Genomic DNA, 26,200 nt, shown 5'->3' on the forward strand with positions numbered 1-26,200 from the left:
GAGATCAGACTTAAAAGGGTAGTTAAGACCAGAGCCAGCCCTAGCCATAGGCAAGCAAGGCAAATGTCTAGGGCATTTGGAATGCCTCGGGGCAGTAAAGGTTGCCTACGCCCACTGGAGGTCCTGCTTTGGGCTGGCTACAACTATTGGAGCTCTCAACTCCGATTGGACAACTCAGCCAGGAGGGGTATGGGTCATTGGGTTGACCCAATTTAGGTTGACTTGCATTGGGTTGACCACTGAAGGTCGACACCTGAAAGTAGTCAGAACACCACTGCCGGGGTCCCTTCTTGCCATATTCATTGCAGATTTATGGAAGTGACTATACAGTATATATTTTATTGTGTTATCTAAAAGTATAAAGTATTCTACCTAATATAATTATTGGGAACCATCCTGGACAGAAATAAATCAGTAGATGCCGTTAGGAGAATTTTGCAGAACTATACAAACAAAACCAAAAGTAATGAATCTGAGGAGGCTTGTGGTCCGATAATTGTCTAGGAGTAGCCTAACTAGCATTGCAGGCTGCAGTTCCCATTTAGTAATGCAAAATGTGACTACTTTACAAAACCCCAAATATAGTAGATGGAATTAGCTGTTTTGTCTCCATGGAGACAATAACTCTGGAGCATCAATGCTCCTATCTTGCCAATTCCTCCAACATATGTACTATATAATAATGTTATACCTGCACAGTGTAAGAATAGGCAGTAAACAATGATGTTGTAATGAAATGATGAGTTATGTCCCTAGATAAGGCGGCTGAAAATTGCGAATTGTAAGCAACATACATCCTGCAATGAATGTTTATCTGGGAATGATCCACACTGCGGATGGTGCCAGACACAGAAAAGGTTAGTTCTTAATAATCTTTATGATGTTTCCACAACATGTCAATGATAGTGCAGCTTAGTAGGCCACTGCAAGAGATCTCACAGTCACTGATTGTTACATGTTCCAAAAATGGGGTGTGATCTGAAGAAGACCACCCACCATAAAAATCAAGTTTTATAGACTTTTTAATAAATCATTGGTCCCTATAATTTATAACCTATATGATAGCCCAATACACCCAATAGATTATAGAGGTATTACATATCCAAAGCATAGCCAAATTAAGGGAGGGGGATGGCATACTGTACCCTGGGCCCTGATTTGTCAGGGGCCCCCCAGGTGGAGTACACTGACATCACTAGCTGTCCCTTTAATGCAGCAGCAGGATCAGGTAGTCAGAATTCAAACAGAAGTGGCTGGAATGGGTCATGTTGGGAGATGTGCATAATTGAATATAAAACCCACCACCACTTACACCACCTTCCACTGGGGCCCCACTGCCTGAAGTGACCCAGGCACCCCCAAGACTTAATCCGTTTTTCTTTGCTTTGTGTTGTAAAACCTCAGCACTCTGAGTGCAAAGATCAGATTGGGTACTGATGGTAACCTCATATTCCGCTGCCCTTATACTCTGCATGAAGGGGAATGGTGAATGCCACTGAGGGAGGGCAATCTTTAGCCTGGGATGTGAATGACCCAAATGGATTTACTGCCACTGGGGCTTTTGAGCAGAAGTGCCACTGTGGGATCTAATACCACTCAAGGTTAGTGTTAAAGAGAGAGCTATGGCCACTTAGGAAACTATTGCTACAGGGAAAGTGGGGCTAATGTTACAGTGGGGACCTATGGATACTGGGAGTGCTAGAACCTCCTATGTGTATTTTCTTAACTAAAGTGATAAAATATATTTTTTAAAACATTTAAAGAAAAAAAAACTCTAGTTAAGTGTTTCAAATATCCACTATTTGTCATGTTGCTAAACTTAGCTTATTGTAAAATAAACACAGCATTATGGGCATGATCTAGATTTTTAATGACACATAGAAGTACAGTTCATATCTCACTGACCTGTCCGTGCTTCTCGAAACACGCTAGTGAGGGGGACGTCTATTTAAAACATGTATTTAGGTCCCATTTTGCACAAATCACATGTATATTTGCAAACATGATTATAGGTAAATTCCCGTGTCAGCGTTGTGAATGGAAATTACATCTGAGGTTGACCAATGGTGTATATCATTGTATATCCCTGTACACCTGTGTTTTGAACTTCTATACTCCTGTATTTTCACTTGTAAATTTCCATGTTTGCCAAAATGGGAAAACACCACCGTGTTTGTAAATTCGTAAATTAGTAAATTTACCCCTTAGTCCTCCCCTGATATTTATATTTATGGAAATGTATGTACTGTAGCTTATTTCTACATTAAAGAAATGTGCATGCCAGTCTCACATGTAAAAAGAAAAAAGTTTGGTACCGTGTTAGCCAGTTGATAAGAAAAGTTTTATTGTTCAGCCAGTTGACAATAAAACTTTTCTTAGTCTCACATGTCTGATATGTCTTATGCTGAATTTTTCTATCTGCCTGAAATTACACTAATTCACTTTTATTTTGGTTTAATGTCATTTTCATGTATGTCTTTTATTATAGCACTTATTTTTCTGATCAAACTGTTACCCTGTATGTTCCAGTATATCTGTATCCCTTTGTACAGCGCAATGCAATCTGTGGTGCCTCTGAATAACCTTGATAATGATGATGATGATGAGAATACATATACTACATTGTAGTGGTGGTCAATATCATTACTACTATTGCACACATGTAATTTTATTAACTTTAATAGTAAATGAAAAAAATAATCTTGTTTCCGATAAACATAGGATTGCAGTTTACTATTGGATATTAAATTAACAGGTGCACCATGAATACAGAATGTGAAGCAATCCCTGAACTAGGGAACTGGGTTGGAATTTCAGAGGAATGTGACAAATGTCTGGGAATTCACGTGTTTCCTGCAGACCAGAGAAAGGTTACCATTTATTTCTATTTCTAGTTTAAGCTGTTTTCCTGAACTGATTTTCTGCATCCTAGAAAATGAAAGACATAATCTGATATGGTTGCTATTGTCAACGTCACCTCTTCATTTTCAGAAGCTTTAGTAAATATACCCCTTACTTTCTTTCTTCTTTCTCTTGTCATTAAAGTGACTACAATTATCCAGCATATGTGATGTAATTTTATGCATTAAAACACAAAGGGCAGTATTTAATGCCGATTTTCGGCATGTGCAGTGAATCCTGTTAAGGATTCGCTGCACATTCACCACGTTCCAGAGGGCTGGAGCATTCACTGTCAGCCATCCCTGCCGCCCTATTCAACGCAGCGAATCCACAGGAAGCCGGGGGACGGTGGCAGGCAGGGAGATGGAAGTCTCGTTTTTGAATCATGGCACACTAGAGTATCAGAATTTTTTTCACGGCACCCCTAGGCCAAAAATTTTCTATTAATAAATTTAGAAAGAAAAATGTAATTAAGTAAACTGTTTTTATATGTCCTTAGGGTTAGTTATATGGTGAGAAACAGGATTTGGTTCTGTTTGTCCACATATTAAATGATGGGAAGCCACAAGAACTAGTTTTGCCTATTACACTGACCATTTTGGATTTCAATTTTCTCTAAACCGACAAACTGAGGCAAGTGTCACAAGGCACCCTAGGATGCCTCGGCACACCGTTTGGGAACCTGCCCTAGAGTATCAGAACACGGCATCCCTAGGCCATAAGAAATTCAGAAAACTTTTATATAGAGACTGCGCTTATAAAACCAGGTGCACGTGTGGCTGAATTAACGATCACTACTAAGTTGTAGATAAATATATCTATTAGTATGAATATACCAAGTTAGAAATTAAAAGACATTTTCTTATACATAACAATGAATAAAACACATGTAAACTCTACACACAATTGAAATCGGTGGCCACCTAAAAAATAAAATAAATTAATTGATGTTGCTTCTCAAAGGGAAGCTTTCTTTAATGAATTTAAAAATAAATATTGCTTTTCCAGTGGGAGGGGGAACAATATTAGCAGCCAATTTTGTAATCTCCAGTCACCGCTTGTAGTTTTAATATATATTTGTCCAATGCACTTTTGAAAAAGCTCCAATACGAGCGAAACGCGTTAGAGGAGAATTTGCCCGGTGTCTTTGATCCAAGGAGAGACCTCTAACAGCCACCGATCACCGCTATCACCTAACAACTGCACAATTCGGAGAACACAGACCCACATCCACTTCCTGACAGAGAGCGGGTGAGAGACGCTACTCTGCAGCTACATGGGCCAGCCTGACGCCTGACCGAGACCCCAGCCGTGTGTGAGAGACACGGCGTCTGGACTGACTACAACTGCCGGCTCTGGGTCAGTGCCACGGCGGCGGGCGGTTTGCGGGTGTAGAACGGAGAGTCACAGACTAAGAAATATTTACTAGCTCTCCTGCCTCCCTGCTAATTTGAACTATGGCCCAACATCCATATATCCATGTGGAGTATGAGATATACAAAAGTGCTTTGGACAAATTTATATTAAAACTACAAGCGGTGACTGGAGATTACAAAATTGGCTGCTAATATTGTTCCCCCTCCCACTGGAAAAGCAATATTTATTTTTAAATTCATCAAAGAAAGCTTCCCTTTGAGAAGTAACATCAATTAATTTATTTTATTTTTTAGGTGGCCACCGATTTCAATTGTGTAGAGTTTACATGTGTTTTATTCATTGTTATGTATAAGAAAATGTCTTTTAATTTCTAACTTGGTATATTCATACTAATAAATATATTTATCTACAACTTAGTAGTGATCGTTGATTCAGCCACACGTGCACCTGGTTTTATAAGCGCAGTCTCTATATAAAAGTTTTTTGGTAGTACAGGTGGGGTAAAGTTAGGTGCACCCAACACCTGATTAGGTGTGAGATCACAATCACACCATTTAGTCTGCTGCTCAATAGATCATATCTTGTCATAATATTAAATTGAGAAACTAGAGTGTTAAGTGAAATTATTACAGTTTAATTAGCGCCTATCACAGGGGGGGGGGGAGAAAAAAACTTTTTTTCCCAAAAGTGGCATAAGAAATTCAGAGCAAACTTATTTTTAAATTAAGTAAATTGTCTTTATATGTCATCTTTAGGGTCAGTTATATGGTGAGGCATAGGATTTACTTCTGATTGTCCTCATATTTTATCATTATTATCAGCCTCAAACACTGATTCTACCTATTACATTAACCATGAATAATTTGAATTGGTCCTGGACCACCAATCAGTCTTGTAAGTCTTCTGAGCCACCCCAGCGTTCCACGTAACACAGTTTGGAAGTCACTGATCTAGTCTTTTAACTATGGTTCCTATTTGAGTCGTAACTTCCTTAGCCTTATGTCTAACCCACTCCTGATTCAGTTCCCCTTCTATTTTTGTTGCAAGGTTATTTCATTTAAAAACCCCTTGTGATAAAGCACATTTTTTGACAAGATTTCCTAAACCTTCTACCTTTCATTTTTTAAACATATCCTTGAAGTGCTGGGGAAATTTAAGGCATGCCTGCATCTTTTTCCCTCACATCACATAGTAGTGATGAAATACAGTAATTCTCAGTGAGGTTCACAAATGGCCTTCACCACTGCACATTGATGAAAACTGAATTGCCCACAAGGTCTTTTGCCTGAGACAATGAGCAGTATTCAATGAGGTTTTTCGGCATGTGCAGCGAATCCTGTTTAGGATTCACTGAACAGTCACCATGTTCCGGAGGGCTGGAGCATTTGCTGCCAGTCCTCCTTGTCGCTGTATTTAATGACGCAGGGGCTCGCTGCCCCTGATGGCGAATTTGAACCGCCGCAGGGATCCGAGGGATGGTGGCAGGCAGGGAGATGGAAGCCGCCCCCCAGGGAGAGCTAGCAGGGGACTGGGGTTGGGAGCCGCTGCACTGCTCCTGCTCGACATATGTAATGAGCGGGAGCAGTGAATATATGAATATCTAATGAGCGGCTCCTGGATCCCTGCTGGCGCATGTGTGAAAGAAATTTTTTTTTTTTAAATAAAATTTTTATATATATTAATGTGCTTCAAGCACATAAATAAAAATAGCATGTCCCTTCACAGAAAAAAAACTCCAAAAAAACCTTTAAAAGATCACTTTCCAGTTCACCTAAAAAAAGATGTTGAATGCAAAACGGTGAATCATGGCAAAAATCAGGGAGAAAGCAGTTCTCCATACTAGCATTGAATACACTCTCTGTGAATCAAAGTGAAAACCCCATTGAAATACACGAGCGAATTGCAGCAAGCATGAAACGGAGAACTGGCCGGCATTCACTGTTTGCTTTTGGCGAACAGTGAACATTGCATAGGGTGAATCAGATTTTCAGTGAAAAAGATTCACTGCAAGGAGTGAAAATAGCCCGATTTGACAAAGTAGCACTTGAAAATATTTTCTGCCTTCTGTATATATTTTAAATGTAATGGTCTTTTTCTGTACATGAAGGTCACTTAAGTCACAACTCTTGGGAGACCCTTCATTTAAACAAAAAGTTTATAAAATGGTATCTTTATTTATCTTCCATACAACAATATAATAAATAGTTGTACACCATTCATTTAAATCATTAATTTTGTCTGAATATAACTTTTTATCTCTGGCCTTTTAGTCAGATGCAGAGGCTAAATTGTCACTACAGTTCGTGTGTAAGGCCAAACATACATAAAATTGTTAATTTGGTATGTTTTCTGACCAAGCTTTTATATCCATCTCTTTATATTAGATAAGAATAACCATTAAGAAACATCCTTCATTACTTGGCCAAAATGCCGCTTGGGATTGTGTAATTAAAAATACAGAAACAAGTAAAACACTTTGTTCGCAGAGCACATCAGCCTCTATGGACTGTTCCTGTGAATTTTCTGCAATTGCAGCATCTGAAAGTGGTACAGTATATCTTTAGTCTAATGGATAATAAAGTTATGTATTTAATGTGAAACGCATGCACAGGACATGACATTTTGACCTATTAAATATACTAGAAAACATTTCATAATAAAACGTTGTTGTTTTTTCTAGTCAGCAACATATGGTAGCGACATCTCTCGTGGATGTTTGGCACTCCCTCATCTCAAGAATGCCATTTAGCAATCTATTTTTATCAATTGTGAATAAGTATGGTTGAGGTAATTTATTATACCAATGTTTTGACAGAATTAATAATAAAAATAAAAAACACCATTTGCTTATCAATAAATAAATAAAGTTGCATTGTTAAAGAAAAACAAAAAATACTTAATAATTTTTGGTACTTGTTTCCTAGCACGGCCACAACGATCATAATCGCGGTCATCGGGGGTAAAATCGGGGCCATCGCGGGCATCGCGGCCGCTAAAAAATCGGGTGCGATGGGCCAGACGCGATGCCCGCGATTTCCCCATAGAGAACAATGTTAAATGGCTCAATTTACCCGCGATGACCCCGATTTCCCATAGGAAACAATGTGAAATGGATCAATTTACCCAAATTATCATAGGGAACAATGGTAAATGGGCCAAAAACACCCCTGAACATAAAAGTTCTATACGCCACCCCGCGATCAACGTGAACCCGAAGCGTGGCAAGCGCAGCGAGCCCGCGAGGGGCGGCGGTACGCGTCCTCCGACCTTTTCATGCCCTACTATCCACGTCGGCGTGGAGTTGAGAATAAAATAGTGTGGCGAGCGCAGTGAGCCACCGAGCCCGAAGCGTGGCGAGCGCAGCGAGCCCCGCGAGGGGACGCGGATACCTTCACAGTTATACGCGTCCCCTCGCGGGCTTCCCAGGTGTCCATGGCGACGCGGACACCTGGGAAGCCCGCGAAGGGACGCGTTTACCTGTGAAGGTATCCGCGGACCCTCGCGGGGCTCGCTGCGCTCGCCTCGCTGCGCTCGCCACACTATTCTATTCTCAACTCCACGCCGACGTGGATAGTAGGGCATGAAAAGGTTGGAGGACGCGTACCGCCGCCCCTCGCGGGCTCGCTGCGCTCGCCACGCTTCGGGTTCACGTTGATGGCGGGGTGGCGTCAACTACTTTTGGGGGGACATTCCACTGCTCTGTGGTTTTTTTGGGGGTTTCTGGCCCATTTACCATTCTTCCCTATGCTGATTTGGGTAAATTGATCCATTTAACATTGTTTCCTATGGGAAATCGTGGTCATCGCGGGTAAATTGAGGCATTTAACATTGTTCCCTATGGGGAAATCGGGGGCATCGCGTCTGGACCATTTAAGCATTTTTAGGTGCACACGACGCGACCGACCCGATTTTTCACTGTTTTCAATGCATTTCAATGGAAAAATCGGGGGCATCGCGTCGGTCGCGTCGCAGGCCACTCAAATTACCCCCGATGGCCAAGATTTGTGGCCGTGCTAGGAAACAAGTACCTAATTTTTTATTCTCTAATTAAAAAACGTGTTTATTTTTTGGAAAGATTTCAATTTCTTAGATGTACTTTTAAAATTAAGCTGCTTTTTGTTTTAGTTTAAGCCATGTCCACTTTTGATTAATTTGTCTTTGGCTGAGTCATCCTCCATTATCAAATTTCCCATCTCATGCGAACACTCACTAACAAACCAGTGTATGTTGGAGCCTGTGAAGACAAAATGGGTTCTGTGGGATTTTTTAAAGTTGTTTTTTATGATATTTGATGTCGTTAGTTATTTCTAAATGTGTGCGTATAAGGAATTATCCTCTAATCTGATGGACAGGTGGTGTCTGATAACTACTAGATTCCACAATTACCCGCAGGCTACTTTAATGCCACCCTTACAGGATATTAAGAAAGTGGCTCAATGACTCTGGTGGGACTACCCTGTCACATAGACATCGAAGCTCAGACAAGCCCTGTGCTAGGTGCAGACTCTCCTTCAGAATATCGACTCCAATATGGACTCCACAATGGACTCCACAATGGACTCCAATATGAGTGATCATGTATCTGAGTTGACAACAACGTCAATTACACATCTATGGCACTCCCATAAATGTTTATAAGCCAAAACATTTTTGTCTGTCTGTATAGCCACTTTATAGTCACTGCCCAGGAAAGCCAATGCCATCTACCATCTAAGCGTATAGGCATACTGGACAGCTGTCCAGGGCCCCACATTTCGAATAGCCTTCGAACAGGGATGGATAATGGGTAGGGATCACACAATCAAAATGGTCAGGCAGCATTCTCTACCTGCCTTTAAGCTAGAAGCCAGACAGTGAATGGCTGCCAGCATGCTGATTGGTGGAGGCTGGAACTATTAACTAATAAGACAGCCACTCCATGTATGGAAGCATGGTGGGGGAAAGTTATGATTTCTCTTAATTGGCTCCATTGCTGTTAAGACGGCCTGCGGAATGCACAGTACATTTTCTAGAATGCACATCTCAATCGCAACTAGGACTCTAGAAGCATGCAGAGTGTGACTTACACGCATGACATTGACCACTAGAAAAAGATTGCTCCACTGCATCTGACATCTACATTACTTTCAACTCAGAATTAGCCCCAAGATGAGCCCAGCTATTTGGCTCTGGCTAACTGAGATAAAGTTATACTCTTGTCAGGGGGACGCTTAGTTTTTATTTTTAGTAATCAGGGAATGCTCCTGGGCGTCTATTATTTAAATGATGTGAAGAAGCCATCTACCAACTGCAAAACATCACCATATCAGTATCTGCAGATGGTCAGGATAACCTGAATTCAGATATACCTACTGTGGATTGACTGGATTGTAAGGGAATGTTATTCTAATGAAATTCCTCATTGTATTTTCGTGGTTTTAAAACCAGGCATATTGTATGCCATTCATCTCAGCAGGGGAAGCGGTCATCTATTAGAATGAACTTAGGTCTACAGTCATTAGGTCGACCCCACTAGGTCGACTGGCAGGAAGGTCGACCTGACTTAAGGTCGACATGGGCCAAGGTCGACATGACTTAAGGTCGAATTTGCATAAAGGTCGACATGAGGAAGGTCGACTGGTCATAAGGTCGACATGGGTTTTTCACTGTTTTTTGAGCCGACATGTGCCGACAGGCGGTATTTCATGCCCTACCATCCACTAGGGCGTGGTGGGAGAATAAAATAGTGTGCCGAGTGCAGCGAGGCACCGTGCCCGAAGCATTGCGAGCGAAGCGAGCGATGCGAGGGTCCGATTCTCATTGCCAACTGTGTCCATGTCGACTCTGTCGACATTCGGATAAAAAAACAGTGAAAAACCCATGTCGACCTTATGACCAGTCGACCTTCCTCATGTCGACCTTTATGCAAATTCGACCTTAAGTCATGTCGACCTTGGCCCATGTCGACCTTAAGACAGGTCGACCTTCCTGCCAGTCGACCTAGTGGGGTCGACCTAATGACTGTAGACCTAAGTTCATTCTGACAGATGTACCGATTCCCTCAGCAGCATGTGATAAGCAGACCATGGTTACAGCAACAGGAAGAGCTAGCCCATTGTGAAAATTCTGCTTTGTTTTGTCACATTTGTGGCTTAATTTAACTATGAGAAGTCACAGACAGCCTGTTTCTAAACTGTGAGCACTTGGACAAACCATGTTGCAATGCAGTGGGTGCAAATACATTTATTGTTTTGCATACAGAGTAAATACTGGCTGGCTTTTGCATGTAACACACTATTACTGGGCACACAGCTCCACAATTCCCTCTGCACATATTGAATCTCCTGCTGGCAGCAGATCATGGTTCAGTTACTTGCTCTGTTTTGGCTGCACTCGCTCCTCAGAATCAGGCCCATTTAGCATTTTTGCTTGTGTTAAGTTTTATTATTTTGAAAAGATGAGGAAAGGGGCCATTACTTTATAACTAATGATTATTTAGATTATGAAAAATGTATAATAATTACAAAATAAGTTGTAAATATATCAACTTAAAAATAAGAGTATAATGTTGGTATACTAATTAGAAGGTGTCATGGTGGCAAAGGGCCTTATTCGAGTTCACTCTTTCAGATAAAATCCTTCTTAGATGGACAAAACCATGTGCACTGCAGGTGGGGCAGATGTAACTTGTGCAGATCTAATTAGATTTGGGTGGGGTTTTACTTCAAAGTGAGATCTATATTGCAGTGTTAAAATAAAGCAGCCAGTATTTACCCTGCAAAGAATCACCAAAAAATCACCAAATCTATTTCTATCTGCACATGTTACATCTGCCCCCCTGCAGTGCACATGGTTTTGTCCATCTAAAGCCCTGTACACACGCTTAGATTTTTGCCTGTTTTCGATTCGATTTTGCTTATAGAAGCAAAATCAAATCGAATCCTAATCGAAATCGAATGGAATGCAAAAGTACAGATCTAATGCCAAATCTAATGGGAAGATCCAATGCCAGATCTAATAGAAAATCGAATCTAACATCAAATCTAAAGCAAATCTAAGCATGTATACAGGGCTTTAGAAGGATTTTGTCAGAAAGAGTGAACTCGAATAAGGCCCAAAGTGCCCCATTGCTGTTTAACAGAGCTGAAGTCCCAGGGCCCTGTCTAAAGTTGTGCACACACTGGGCATCAGTAATGTTATAATTGCTGGGCGATTTTTACCCTTCCCATCGATTTTTCACCAGCATTGACCCACTTTCCATAGTAGGAGACTGGAATGTAGTACACTTAACCTGTAAAACAGGCCGATGGAGGGCGGTCGTTGGAGATTATGCGAGAGCGAGCATCAACAATCACTGTTCATTGCCGAGCCAAACACACTAGAAGATTTTAAACTCAAAGTAGCTCAAAACAGGAAAATGTGCTACTTTGTGCTCAATATCGCCTAGTGTGGCCTTAGTGGAGTTTGTATATTCTCTGTTTGGCAAGCTATATGAAGTCACACTTGGCCATTCTCAGAGAATCTACAGGAGATTCTAAAAGTTTAGGGAAAATAGACCAGCCTTCTGGATTTTGCATCCTTCCCCAGTTATGGGAGCAGTGAATAGACATGATGTTATTAATTTGGCGCCATTGCACAATGCTGCAAATAATTTCATTGTACTGAAGGGTGACAAAAATCTCCAGGCATTTGGCAAGTTTTGTGTAAATAGTTCACTCCTGACAGCTTCTGTTGTCCGTTGTTCAAAAGACACAGCCTTGCGTGAACATCGGCCATCTGAGTAAACCTCCGGTTACTCAGAATAGACGCTGCCTTGGGAGGGAAGAATGTATTATCTATATTTATGTCTAGTGTCCGTTTGTGTGTCTCTGAAACACTGCCATCTGTTTGCAGCGAGTGAAACTGCATCTAGAAGGCAGAGTAGCTTTCGGAGCCTTTGATTCGAGCAGGCTTACTAGTTGGTAGATATGTCCCCATTTTACCAAACAATCACTGATGCTGCCCCTTCTACACCCTGAAACAGCCACAACATGTCAATGATAGTGCGGCTTAGTAGGCCACTGCAAGCGATCTCACAGTCACTGATTGTTACATGTTCCATACATAAACTGTGCAGACAAAGTTGTACGTAAAACCGCAATGTCAGGCGGTGCCCCCGGAAGCTCTGTTCCCCAGTTTGTGGACCACACGGTGGGTGAGATACCAGCTCCAGGGATGCTTCCATCCAGTGCCTGGCCAGGTGACGACTTCTGCCCAGTGGTTGCTGGAGCAGCAGGAGATGCTGGGTAGGTGCACCTTCCCGCAGCTGCACTCATTTGGGCCCTTATTCTGATCGGTGCGGCCGGATCCGATTATGCGGCCAGGACCGTGCGTGCGAAACCCCGCCTTCCATACGGATCGCCAACTCCGTCCGTACACGGTAAGAAGCTGACCGAACGGACCGCACGTGTATTTTTCACGGAATACGCCTCCTCCATTTCAGGGAACCTCCCCCATCATTCGATGGTCGCAGACCATCGAATGCAGGACCGAGTGCTCCACCAGCTCCCGCAACCTCAGACCACACGGACATTTTTCCGTGCAAAAGCAGGGATCTGGGCGGGCAGCTGACATCCGGCGATGTCATATGTCCGCCCCCTACACGTGCGTCACGGCCGCATTACCATACGTACGCCCAGCGTTTGCATGGGAACGCCCATGAAACGCGGGGCGTATGCATATGGTAATGAGCCCAAATAGCCCTTCACGCCCCTCTCCACCCCCTGTTCGTAGTGTTCACATTTCATGCGGGATTTCGCCGTACGCCCCGCTCGCACATGCGCAGAGACGCCTCTGCACATGCGCAGACACAAAACATCGGCGGCACGAACGCTCGCGGATATTACCGCACCGATCAGAATAAGGGCCCTGGTCCGGAGGGCTGGCTGAATTCTCTGCAGCTGATTGTTCATCTGAGCCCTTTTAACAAATTCAGTCCAGCACAGTCCCACCAGTGATAGTTCCACCTTAGTGGTAGTCACTTGCCCTCCTGTTTGCTCCTGTGTCCTGCAGCTGCACTTTGGACCCTCTTGCTCCTGGAAATTCCAGCCTGATTCCAGTCCCACTTCAGGGACACCATAAATGCTCCACCTGTAGCCCTGGTTCATTCCTTTCTTTACTTGTTTTTGCCAGCTACCTTGTGGACAGAATTGTGATTTTCGGGTCCACATTGGTACATTTCCTCTGTGATTTCCAGAGGATTGTCACAGGTTTGCGCTTCCTTATGTTTATTTCTCACCTACGCAGGTTGAGTTCCTAGGTATTGCAAGTGCCCTTCTCTTTGTGTTGGTCAGTGGTGTAGCTAGGTGCCACGGCGCCCGGAGCAAATGCATGTTTCGCGCCCCCCCCCCCATTTGTAGTAGGTGAGGCTCCTGCTCCGTGAAAAGTGGGCATGGCCCAACATTATACCACACACCGTAATGCCCATTGCACATTTTAGCAAACTTTGTAATACCAATTACACATAAAGCCACAGCCATAACGCCAATTACACATAAGGCCACACATGATGCCAATTGCATACTATAGAACACACCATAATGCCCGTCGCATACTAACACACCGTAATGCCCATCACATACTAACACACCGCAATGCCCATTGCACACTATTTAACAAACCGTAATGCCCATTACACATTTAACACATAAGTGCCACTTACCTACATGCTTGATGCCAGGGGCTTCATGCTCGATGCCAGGGGCTTCATGCTTAATGCCAAGGGGGACTGAAATTGATCGTTGCCAAGGGGGACTGAAATGTGCTTGCAGGGAGGGAAGGTGTGAGTAAATGATAGTGCAGAGCAGGGAGGGTGGGAGTTATAGTGCAGAGCAGGGTGGGTGGGTGGGAGAGACTAGTGCACAGCAGGGTGGGTGTGAGAGAGTAGTGCACAGCAGGGTGGGTGGGTGGGAGAGACTAGTGCACAGCAGGGTGGGTGTGAGAGAGTAGTGCACAGCAGGGTGGGTGGGAGAGACTAGTGCACAGCAGGGTGGGTGGGTGGGACAGACTAGTGCACAGCAGGGTGGGTGGGACACACTAGTGTACAGCAGAGTGGGTGGGTGGGACACACTAGTGCACAGCAGGGTGGGTGGGTGGGACACACTAGTGCACAGCAGGGTGGGTGGGACACACTAGTGCACAGCAGGGTGGGTGGGTGGGACACACTAGTGCACAGCAGGGTGGGTGGGACACACTAGTGCAGAGATTAGCAGCAGCAGCGGTGCATTCCGCGAACCCCCTCCCCCCTGTCGCCGGGCCTGCCCGCTCCCGGCTCCCCACTGTGCACGATGCTGCTATTTAAGTCACATCTCCCCCTGGACCGCGCTAGCCAATAGGCGCTCGCGGTCCAGCAGCCAATCAACTGGTGGCTGCTGGACCGCGAGTGTCTATTGGCTAGCGCGGTCCAGCGGGAGATGTGACTTTTAAATATACCACGTCTCCTGGACGCAGCGGGGAGCGGGGAGCCGGCGGGGGAGCCACACTAAGTTGGGCACTTGAGCGGGCGAGATGGTGGTGCCGGCACGGCTCCGGCGCCATGATAACTTCCGACGCCTGGAGCTAGTGCTCCATCGGCACCGCCCTCGCTACGCCTCTGGTGTTGGTTGCTGTGTTATGTTTGGTTTGCATTGTGCGTTTTGTTGTGTCTTTTGTATTTGTGACTGGGTCACCCTGGGTTTGCGACTAGATCGTCCTTATTATTATCTGCCCTCTGGTATGGACTTATTGCCTCTGAAGATTACGGGTACCTTGTCCCTGCATAAGACCTGGTTGCACCAGAGTTGGGGTGGCCCTAATTTGTCCCTTCAAACTTGCCTATTATAGTAGAAGTCCTAGATATTGCAGGTGCCATCCATCTTTCAAGGGAGGCCAACAAAGACAGCATAGGGTTTGCTGTGGCCGTCCTAAACAGCGGTCACAGCTGTGGGTTAACACATAGATACAAAGCACTAGGGTGGCTTATGGCTCCTGTGTTATCATACGTCCATAAGCACATGCTATTGGTCCTTCTTATCATGTCTGTTATCTTATGATGACTTGTTTTTTATTGATCATTTGCATAAATTAACCTAAACCATTTAAATGTATGGTGTTGAAAATGCTAAATAAATTTACTGTATTAACACACTTTTATTTTACATTTCAGAAATGTTAACTGTTGAAGCAGAAAGTAATAGCAGAACGGTCTCCGCTCAGTTACAGTTTAAAAATTGCTCGCAGTATTCAGAGTTCAGGTACATTTCTGATTACATGTCCTGAAACTTATATTTTCTAAGCACAAGTAGCGTTCTACACAAACATGTAATACAACATCTGCTGGGCTTTATAATTCAGACATGTTTCACTTTCACAGTTGCTTGGAGTGTATATCCAGCGGATGTTTGTGGTGCACCAAAGATTCTTCATGTAATTCTCCACTGATTGAATGTGAAAATTATGCAGATGAGGTAAATGTAATGTATTATTAAGTTGTGCAGCACAGCATGACCTCCACTGCTGCTCCCTTTTGTCAGTCCCAGGATTGGTTGCTGTATTTGTGAAATCTCATGTAGAACTCTACAGTAAACATATGAAGAGGCAAATGTACTAAAGCCCCATACACACTAGGCAGTATTGTGAACAATATCGCTCTGACAGGGGCTTCTGAGCAAGTATGATTCATAATGGAGTCTAGTGTGTACACACTAGACTCCATTAGTCTAGTGTGTTAGCAACAGTTAACATTTTCTACAGTATGTCTCCTCACAGAATCACAAATGAAGTATTTAGCTCCACCTGTGGATCTTTTAAATGTGTCAGTCAGTAATGAGTGCACCTGTGTACCTGTGAGGTGAGCTGGAAAACGTGAACTGTTGGTAGCTCTCGAGGACTGGAGTTGGCTACCCCTGCACTAGACTCACGCGCCTCGTTAATGATGATTGATGTCTTCCAAACATGTAGATCAGTTTGGCAGTGTAAGCTAAGCGACCTTCATGTTTTGTGGGTCCCGGTGATGTCACTTAATGATATCGGTGTCCGAGATCATTCAGTGTGTACGGACAATATCGTTAACTATATCAGCCACAGCCTCCGTCGTATAGTGTATATGGGGCTTTAGTCTTAAAGGGAGATAAAGTGGATAGATATAAAGTACTAGCCAGTCAGCTTCTAACTGTCATTTTTCAAACACAGCCTCTTACATGGCAGTTGGTATTTGATTGGCTGGAACTGTATCCTTCTCCACAGCTTGGTACATATGCCCTTACAAATGAAAAGTACTATGGCAATAAATCTCTATTATAGGGTTTGGCTTTACTCACTCACGAGCCAATACAGTAACACACAACCTACCAATTTTTAGCACTGCTCCATAGACATGACTGAATGGATGTTACTGGGATGGTGATGGGTTTTCGCCATACAGAACTCTGGATTTTGCTTGTGCAGAGAGATCTGCCTCTTTTCAAATAGATCTCTTCCACCAAGGAAAGGGCTGGTGCAGACAATGGCTAGAAAACCAAGGCTATCTAGATGATAACGTAGGTTGACCATATGGTTGACATGCATTAGGTCAAAATGGTCAAAAGGACGACTGGTACCAAAGGTTGACAATGGTCAATATGTACAATGTTCGTAACAAGTTTTCCTGATGTATGGCAAATGAAGCGACACAAAGTGAGTTACATATTAAGTTGGGTACACGTAGAGGGAGCGTGATAGCCAATTATATATGAGAACTGTATGAATAACATGCAAGTTTTTGTTATTCATTTTATATTTTATTGTTAAATTACAGTGCTTGTTTTTGTATAGAAATGAAAATGTGTTCTTGACTATACACGAATGCCTTTCAATGCCAAATTGTTCAATGTTCACCACTGATTACTGAATTGTTATTTGTAATAATGCAGGCTATGTGCAGAAGCATTGAAGACGGAACATCCCTGAGCACACCATCTAATGTAAGATCACTTTTATATACTGTACCTTTTTTAGTAGAACATATACTGTAAAGTTATATGCTGATTTTATGGCAGAAAGTGAAATGGCTACAAGGGCACCCTTTTTATAAATATCCTTTTAGTGTTAGTAGTGTTACAGTAATGGTGTGTACACACAGTACTTTTTGCCTTCCGATGTTGACGATATAGTCAACATCGGATCGGAATCGGATGCAGATTGCAAGGGTTTTAACCCTTCAGATCCCGATCTGATTCCGATGCATGTTCACGTATCGCAAGGCAGAAAGTCTTGTCTGCCTTGACTATATAGTGCAGATCTGCACTATATAGTCAGACTTGTATGCAAATTGGATGTGCCTTCAGATACTATCCACGATCCAATCTGATCGTGTACACACCATTAGTGTTATAATGTATAATAAATAGTTTGAAAAGAGAGACATGCTTGCTGTAGTAGTGATTGAAATAGTAGAAATTTGGTCATTAAATTAAGTAAAAGCACAGTAACTTTTAAAAGTACCTTATAGAATGTAATTTATGCATTTATTTAAGAAGTTGCATTCTTTATTTATCTGTTACGCAAACGGAAGTAGAGGAAATATGACATATAAACACATGCAATGGCAACACCTTTTTCCTGTTGTGGTGTTTCCTGAAATTGGTATTTATCAGTAATCATAAGACCACTTGGTTTAACCAGCGCATTTTGTCAAGTGTAACAGCAATGTGATGTTAGACTAAAAAGAATACAGAGAAAAGTATTTTTTTACTGATTAATAATAAGCACATAGAACAGGGATGATGTGTGAAATTTTAATTGTGTGATATCCTTTACAAGATTTTATTTACTTTCAGTATATCAGTAAAAGTTTAATTTCACAGATGTTTTCCTAATGGTCCTATGTCCTTAGCATGCTAGGGATGATGTTAATCTAATAATGAAATTGATTTAATTGATCATTCTTGGGCTTGTTCATACCACTTTGGAATTCTTACTAACTACTGTATATTGTTTCATCTTATTGGTGTACTAAAAACTCATATCTATATAAACAAAGGTGTTTATATTCACTGCCTATTCAGGTTCATTCGCTCTCCTGTGCGTTCGTGCAGGGGAACAATGGTGAGTGACTGCACATGCGCATATACATTTATGCGCATGTGCAGTCGCTTGGTGCGAGTGCCGTCCTGTTCGCACCTAGCAGTGTGGTCGGGGGTGGCAGCGATGGGCTGCGCCCATTTGAATGCCTAGCATTTCATGGGCATTCCAATGAAAATGCTGGGCGTTCCCATGTTAATGAGTCTGTGACACACATGCGGGGGGGGGGGGGACACAAGCAGCTGCTGCCCGCCCGCTTCCCTACAGGGCACCCACAGATCTGACACCACAGAGGTTGGCTGGCAACCATTAAATGATTTTGTCCCTGCACGCAAGGCTGCGAATGGATGTATATGCAAAAAATTGCCATTTGCATGCATGTGGAGGAATTCGCAGTTTAAGGGGTGCGCGGGTGGCTGTGCTGGCAATGGGAGGTGGCATGTCAATGACTCGCAAAGCTGCAAAATTTGCAACCAGAATAAGGCCCATAATGTAGTACAACAAACTGAACTGAAGTTTAAAAATGTCATAAAAGAAAGTTACATTGTAAAAGTCATGTATTGAAAGATAGAATTCCATTTCTTGCTGAAAAAAGAGTCACATATTATGTTTTGCCCTCACCAGGCCTCCATTACTTCTGTCGTGCCTAGCAGGGTAACCTCAGCAGGAAAGAAGAGCGTCCTAATTATTGGGGACAATTTGATGAACTTGTCAAGAATGTTTTTATTTGGTACCAGCAGCTGCAAACCACAGCAGTAAGTGACCATATTTTATATTACATCAAGAATTGTTGATATATTAGGTTTCAGATAAGTCATAAATGAAATCTACTATGGAGTTTATTTACTAAGATGGGAGTTCTATTGAAGATAGGATGCTGCCATGGGCAACCAATCCTATTCTATCTATAATCTCCCAGAAGATGCTGAATAAGTAAGAAGTAGATTCTGATTGGTTGGTATAGGCAACAACCTATTTTTTATATAACTCCCATCTTAGTAAATAAGCCCCTATAAGTCTAGTAAGTCTCAGACTTGGCATTATATTTATAGGTAAAGTATGAATGTAGCTACCAGCCGACACATAAATACCACTGAAAAAATGAATCTACATATACACAGTGCACAGTACTTTAACCACTGGAAAAAGTACTACTTATGCATGGGGTTTTTTGCTAATTTTTAACATTTCAAATGAATTTCAAATGTCAGCTTTTGTATTGTATGTTACTTAAACTATATACTTCCATGTGATTTCATTATGTGATGCTGATCCTTATTGTAAATGTAGCCCCATGCATTATAATTTATTTGATTACTGCAAAGGTTGTTGGTCATGGGCAAGGGATTTGATGGTATCGTGTGGTTCTGAGGAACAGGAGACTGACCAGTAGATGAAGGGTTGAAATGGGCTGGTTTAATGAAGGGGAAAATAAGTTCAAATACTTCTGTGAGATAAAGTCAATGAGAAAGAAATAAGCAAGTCCCTGCAAGTACAACTTGAGGCTTTCAGAGGTAGTTGACGGAAATGTGCCGGGGGCTGTGGACTGCAATTGTATCTGGAAAGAAGAATGAGGCTGATAATGACAATTCGATCCAATGAAAGAGCTGAAAGACTTTGGTATACTGGAGTGGGTAAACATGGAACTGGACTTAAGACCGGAACTGGGGGTTACATCGAGAGTCCAGTGAGGGCCAGAGGGTGGAGGCAGACAAACGAGACTGGCCGACTGGTAGAGACTGCGATGAGGTCAGAGGCCAGCTGAAGTAAACTGATAGACAGGGCAGAGGGAACATGAGGCACTATGGATAGTCAGGAATCTCCCAAAGGAAGCGCACAGCTCATGAGACTTTTTGTACTTACCCAGAGTATCCTAGGCAGATCCCCTATATAGCCAGCTGCCATTGGCTACCTTGTCAGAGAGAGTAGGAGAGACCCTAACCTGGCCAATACACCTCTTTGCCCATAATCAAGATGGCGGTGCCGGCCTCCTGATGCCGCCAGCCCACACAGGCACACTGCTGTGCCTCCATCTCCCACACCGCCACTCTCACATGCCGCCCAGTGCCAGTCATCGCCCACCAGCCCTGGGAACCTGCCAGACACATGCCAGCCACCGGCGGACATTGACAGGTGAGTGCTGTGCCCACCGTGTGCTGCCACGACAGCATGTGACATGGTGAGGAGCCCCCACAGAAAACTATAGTACAGTAGGTCTGAGGTTTTTTTTTTTAAGTTCTGCTAATTGCTAAGTGTGTTACCTATAATGTTGTCACTTGTGTATTGGATAAAGATTTGGAACAGGAACAATTAACTTTCCCACTGTATAATATGCTTTGTTTTATTAAGAAGTGAAACATTTTAAATGTATGGCCTCTTTCTAGTTTGCAGTTATATTTATGATCCCCATTTTCTTTCAGACTCAAAGTTATCCCTCAAATAAATAACACACATGCCTATGTAGCCCTACCACAAAGCCGCAAAGAAATTAAAAGATTATGTGCAGGTTTTAACCAGAATTGCTACAATGGGAATATTTTATATGAGTCATTGCCAACATGTTCTGTAAATTTTCCAAATTCTGTGTGGCTCAGGTAAGTGATTCCAATTACATTTGGATGTTTTATTATATAGTTGACTATTGCTGTATTCCTGCAGAATCTATTTTCCTACTAAAGGGGGAAACTACTTGAATTGATGAAAAATTTTCTTCCATGAGCTTGTGTATCCAAATACAATAACCTATCATGAAAATGATTTCTTACATTTTCTGGAAATAAAATTAGATGTAAGAAGCCATGAGGTCACATGTTGGCACACACACAAAGGTAAACAAATGTTAAAAAAATAGAGGTCCTTGTGGCCAGCAAGGTTCAACTATCTGGTCTGAGAAATTGAGAGAATTCCAAAGCCGCCAGCAATGTGTGGAGTTAAATCTGATGCACATTGCTGGCATCTTGGTTTGTTAAGATCCAAACGCAGAATATTACAACGGTCGATTTGGAGACCATAACTGGCAGAATTTGTCTACTTTTTCCAAATTGTAACGGATCAAACTCTGCCAATTTTTTTAACATGGTTTTGCCTTGTAAGTGATTTCCCCCTTTAAACACCCAAGTTTGGCTGACATCCCTCACAGCTGACAAACTCGCACTTCATTACACCCTGCCCTAAATCTGTAACTGGAAGTCCAAGTCTACATATATATTTTCTGACTAGAAAGCGGTAAGTTCAGCACTACCTCTGGCAACCGGTTACAGTATAAGGTCAATTACTAGGTCAACAGTCACTTGGTCGACCAGTAATGGTCAAAAGTGACTAGGTCAACACCTGAAAATGGTCGAAATACCATAGGTCAACATTGACAGAAGGTCGACACAAGCTTAAGGTTGAAAGGTCAACACAAGTCTTTCACTTTTTTATGACAACATGTGCAACATATAAGATTACCGTGTCCCCTCACATGGTTCGCTACGCTTCGGGAAAGGTGCCTCCTTGCGCTCAGCACATTATTATATTCTCACTCTATACCTACTTGGATTGTAAAGTATGAACCAAGTCGGTCTAAACAAAAAAGGGAAAAACTTGTGTTGACTTTTTGAATGTCCACCATGCCCATGTCGACCTTAAACATTGTAAAGGTCCAAGTGAATTTGTCCAAACAGGTGTGAAAATTGGCAAGCACACATTTTATTTCATCATAATGACCTGTAATCATAGGCGTGCGCAGCCCATTTTCTTAGGGGGTGCACCATTGGAGGGGCATGTCCATCACCACCTACTGGGCGCATCCATCACCGCTTACTGGGCATGTCCATCACCGCCTACTGGGCGTGTCAATCAACGTCTTTTGGGCGTTGATTGTGAATCACAAGGAGATAGTGGGTGAAAGGGATATAGTGAGCGACAATATAGTGCGTGACAGATAGCGAGAGACAGGAAAATAGTGGGTGACATGGAGATAGAGGGTGACACAGAGATAGTGGGTGACATATAATGGGTGACACAAAGGTAGTGGGTGATACACTATGTAGTGGGTGACACAGAGCTAGATAGTGGGTGAAATATAGTGGATGACACAGAGATAGTGGGTGACATACTGTATAGTGGGTGACACAGAGATAGTGGGTGACACAGATAGTGGGTGAAATAGACATACTGTATTGGGTGATGGTGAGATATTGGGTGACTGGGGGGCATTGGATGAAAGCTGTGAGATGGCAACAGGCTGTGACATTGATAGGTTTACTTACATCTTAGGCAGGATGAGATGGGCTGGCTCTTTTTGTAGGCAGGGAAAGAGTTCAGCTGTTACTGCATCCACCTGGCCACAATCATCATCCCCGGCAGCACAGCTTCCACTGCAGAATCACCCAACAAATCCCGACTCCCCAGCAGCCATACAGGAAGCAGAGGAGAGGAGCTGGGGAAAGATGAGAGGGTAGCTCCGCCTCCTCCTCCTGACTGCCCGGAACGTGGCGCCAGCAGAGTGTGCTCAGCTGTGCTGTCACGGCCATAGTGTATAATGCCAGCAGTGCGGAGGTGTATAATGAGTCTGTTTGACGCATTCACGATAAAGCTGCACTCTGTAGGCAGGCAGCTCTATGCCCGGCGGGGACACCGACTGTGATAGAAGGAAGGGGGCGGGGGGAAGGGGGAGAAGGGGGTCAGGGCGGCTGCTGCACAACCACAACAGGCTCTATGCTCTTCAGTGGGGACTAAAATATGCGGCCGCGATGCGTTGGTCATCTTAGCAGCCAGCCGCATCATCACTGCTGCTGCCGGTCAAGGAGGTGCTGCAATTGTGCGGGGGTGCCCCGTGCGCACGCCTATGCCTGTAATGTTTACCTTATATAGGACATATCTATTTTTACACAACATTTTTTATTTTCATTTATATAACAAATGTGAGCGACACTGCCATTTTTAGCGGATATTTTGCGCATCTCTCGCAGAGATGTTGGAACTCAAAGGGGTGAGCTTGTGTTGACCTTCTCTCAATGACGACCTATTGTAAGCCGACCATATTTAGGTGTCGACCTAGTCACCGTCGACCATTACAGATACCCTGGCACCCAATATCATCATTATCATTCCACTGCCCGGGGACATTTGATTAGTAAATTGTGCTGATAACTGGTTTTCTATAGTTGTTGTAATTGATGGAATAGCATTACCACTGCAAATTAATTATCATCCGCCGGCCTGTAAATGATGTTTATTGTAAAACTGAAGTGAAGTATTGAGCGCTTACGATTGACATTGCCTTATTTTACTGTTGTATTTTTTTCTTATATTTAGTGGTGGTCGAAATATCTCAATATCTGGTACAAACCTGGATTTTATAGATAATTTAATAATTTTAGTAAACACATTACACAATGTAAGTATGACATTTATTTTTATAAGTACCTAGCTGTAGCCCATGGCTTCACCCACTATGACATTGATTGCTTCTGCCAACATGTTTTATATTTGAGGTGTTATAGTTCTATTTCTTTGCATAGAGGCCTGTCACAGGAATGGCCCACATGACCCACAGCAGTATACTGATTGATGACAGCAGTGCCTACACCCACCACTCACACCAGTGTCAATGCTATGCACTGTAGCCTGTCCAATTTAAGTGAGCCCCCCACCCCCTTTACCAGTCGTGTGCATTGAGATGAAACAAAGTGCAACTAATTTCTAGGAGTTTTCACTTCAAAATAATGCAGTTTTTCATGAAAATTGTTTTATGAGGTTTTTGTCAACATGGAACAAGATGTTTGTCACCTTTGTCACACTATCCGTGTGGAGGGGTGTATATCGTTACAGGTTACCTTGACCGATTTTACAAAGCATGTATCAAAAAATGGTGATATAAAAAAAAAACATTTTTTCTTGTATTTGTTGGCTATACACAGAGCGCTAATTACTATTCACCACCTTGTTCTGTCGAACATGGAACAAGATGGCAAACACAACATTCTTATAATATTAGTATAGTAATGTTAGTATAGATAATAACTTTATCCAAGAGGAATGGTAAATAAGATTGTCAGTCGTAGTGTCTAGATTTACCTTATCAACATGAGAATGTCTACATGGTACGAATGTCGACACTGAATATGGACAGGATTTCAAAATCAACAGTTGTCATGTTGACATTCATCTCCACACTGACATAATGGTTACATGTTCAGAATTATGCGTGTGACTGGTACAAATGTCTCCATTAAACTACATTCCTGGTTCCCGTGATCCTTTCAACTGACTTACTACACCGCTCCAATGTCTGCTCACCATTCTACAGACTCCAGTGTCTACTCCAGTGCATACCTGCTCCATACCTTGGAAACCAGACAGAGGGCTGCGACCTATGTTTTGGGGCACAGCTAAATTTACTCTCTTTGCAATGGTCCTAGGTTAGACTCTGTGGGCGAGATTTATTGTGTTGACAGTTTTTGTGAAAATGCGATTTAAACTCAAATCGCGGTGTATCGCCATTTTTTTATATCGCTTTTTTTCCAGAAATCGCGTATTGAATGGCTGGTGCAAAGCCGCCAGAAAAGTGCGATACATGGCGATAGACGGCGATAAGGTGCGAATTGAGTCGAAGTAATACGACATAAAAGTGCGATTTCCGGGTTAGGTCATGTGCGTATTTGCGGCCAACCGGAATGCGATTTACACCAATACACCTGAACAGCCCATACAACATGCTAACCTATTGGCCCACCTTAGTCCCTTGCAATACGCATCACACCCCCTATATAAAGGGGCGCAGACGCCATTTTACCCTTTGAAAGGGAGTAAGGTGTTTGAGATGGAGAGGAGAGGAGGAGGTTTTGTTAGGTGCAGAGGAGGCAGAGGGACAGCCAGCTTGGGCCCAAACACCCCAACCACTGGGAGAGGTAGGGGAGTGAGAGCCAGCACTGCCAGAGGCAGGACAGGGAGAGCCAGCATGCTCCCAGCAAGAGCTGCGCCAGGGAGAGGCCACATGGTGGAAGCTGAGCAGGTGGCTATGGAGGATGAGGAGGAAGCAGGCACAAGCCAGGTGTCTTCACAGGAGGAACAGAGTGCCAGGCACACAGAGGAGGAGCTGCAAGAGGGGGATTTCTCTGAGGTGGACTGGCCTGAGCAGGAGGCAGAGGAAGCTGACTTGGATGTGCTGGGGGAAGAACCAGGACAGGAGGAGGAGGAGGAAGAGGGTGAGGCTGAAAATGTGGAGGAGGATGATGCAGCTCGTACAGCTAGTGGGAGGAAAGTCAGGTTCTCATATGAGGAGAATATGGCCCTGGTGCGTGCACTCCTGCCCCTGTATGACCGCCTACTTGGTCCTCACCATCATCGCACAAGTGTGGCAAGGAAGAAGGGGGTGTGGGACAGTATCACCTCCGCGGTAAATGCAGTTAGCACACACAAGAGGAGTGTGCGCAACGTCAAAAAGCGATACAATGACATCAAGCGCCTCCTCAAAGCCAAGCTTGCCCTGGAGAAGAAAGAGGCCTGTCGCACAGGAGGTGGCCCTATGCAGGAGGTCCGCTTTAAGGCCTATGAGAGGCTGCTACGCCGAATCATCCCACCGGAGGTGCTTCCCGGCATCCACATTGCCGACACAGACAGGCCCCCCACTCCACTGCCAACTGGTAAGTGTCCACACATGTCAACTACCCATTTTGCTATGTCATGTGCGCATGCTCTTATGGTGCTATGCTTTATGTGTCCAAAAGATTGCTGTGTGTGGAACTACATATCCCAGCAAAATCACATTTTGCTACCTTGCATTGCTAAATAATGGACTCTGCATTTTGCTGGGTTATGTAGTTCCACAGATCCAATTAATGTGTGCTGTCCTAAACACTGTAGGCCTGCAGTGTACTTG

General features: G+C 43.3%; 1 protein-coding gene across 2 annotated transcripts in view; it reads left to right on the forward strand.

Annotated features, from left to right (window-relative positions):
• Window positions 1-26,200, forward strand: part of LOC146074397 (plexin-C1-like) — an 87,279-nt gene that overhangs the window by 18,737 nt on the left and 42,342 nt on the right. For both annotated transcript variants that reach the window (XM_083182405.1, XM_083182406.1), the window contains exons 4-12: window positions 757-857; window positions 2,756-2,870; window positions 6,663-6,825; window positions 15,440-15,527; window positions 15,647-15,740; window positions 17,184-17,234; window positions 18,958-19,088; window positions 20,754-20,927; window positions 23,635-23,716. In XM_083182405.1, the coding sequence (XP_083038531.1) occupies window positions 757-857; window positions 2,756-2,870; window positions 6,663-6,825; window positions 15,440-15,527; window positions 15,647-15,740; window positions 17,184-17,234; window positions 18,958-19,088; window positions 20,754-20,927; window positions 23,635-23,716 (999 nt within the window). The remainder of the gene's footprint in view (window positions 1-756; window positions 858-2,755; window positions 2,871-6,662; window positions 6,826-15,439; window positions 15,528-15,646; window positions 15,741-17,183; window positions 17,235-18,957; window positions 19,089-20,753; window positions 20,928-23,634; window positions 23,717-26,200) is intronic.

Source organism: Crinia signifera, chromosome 4, assembly GCF_055691185.1.
Source record: "Crinia signifera chromosome 4, ASM5569118v1, whole genome shotgun sequence".
Classification (NCBI taxonomy): domain Eukaryota; kingdom Metazoa; phylum Chordata; class Amphibia; order Anura; family Myobatrachidae; genus Crinia; species Crinia signifera.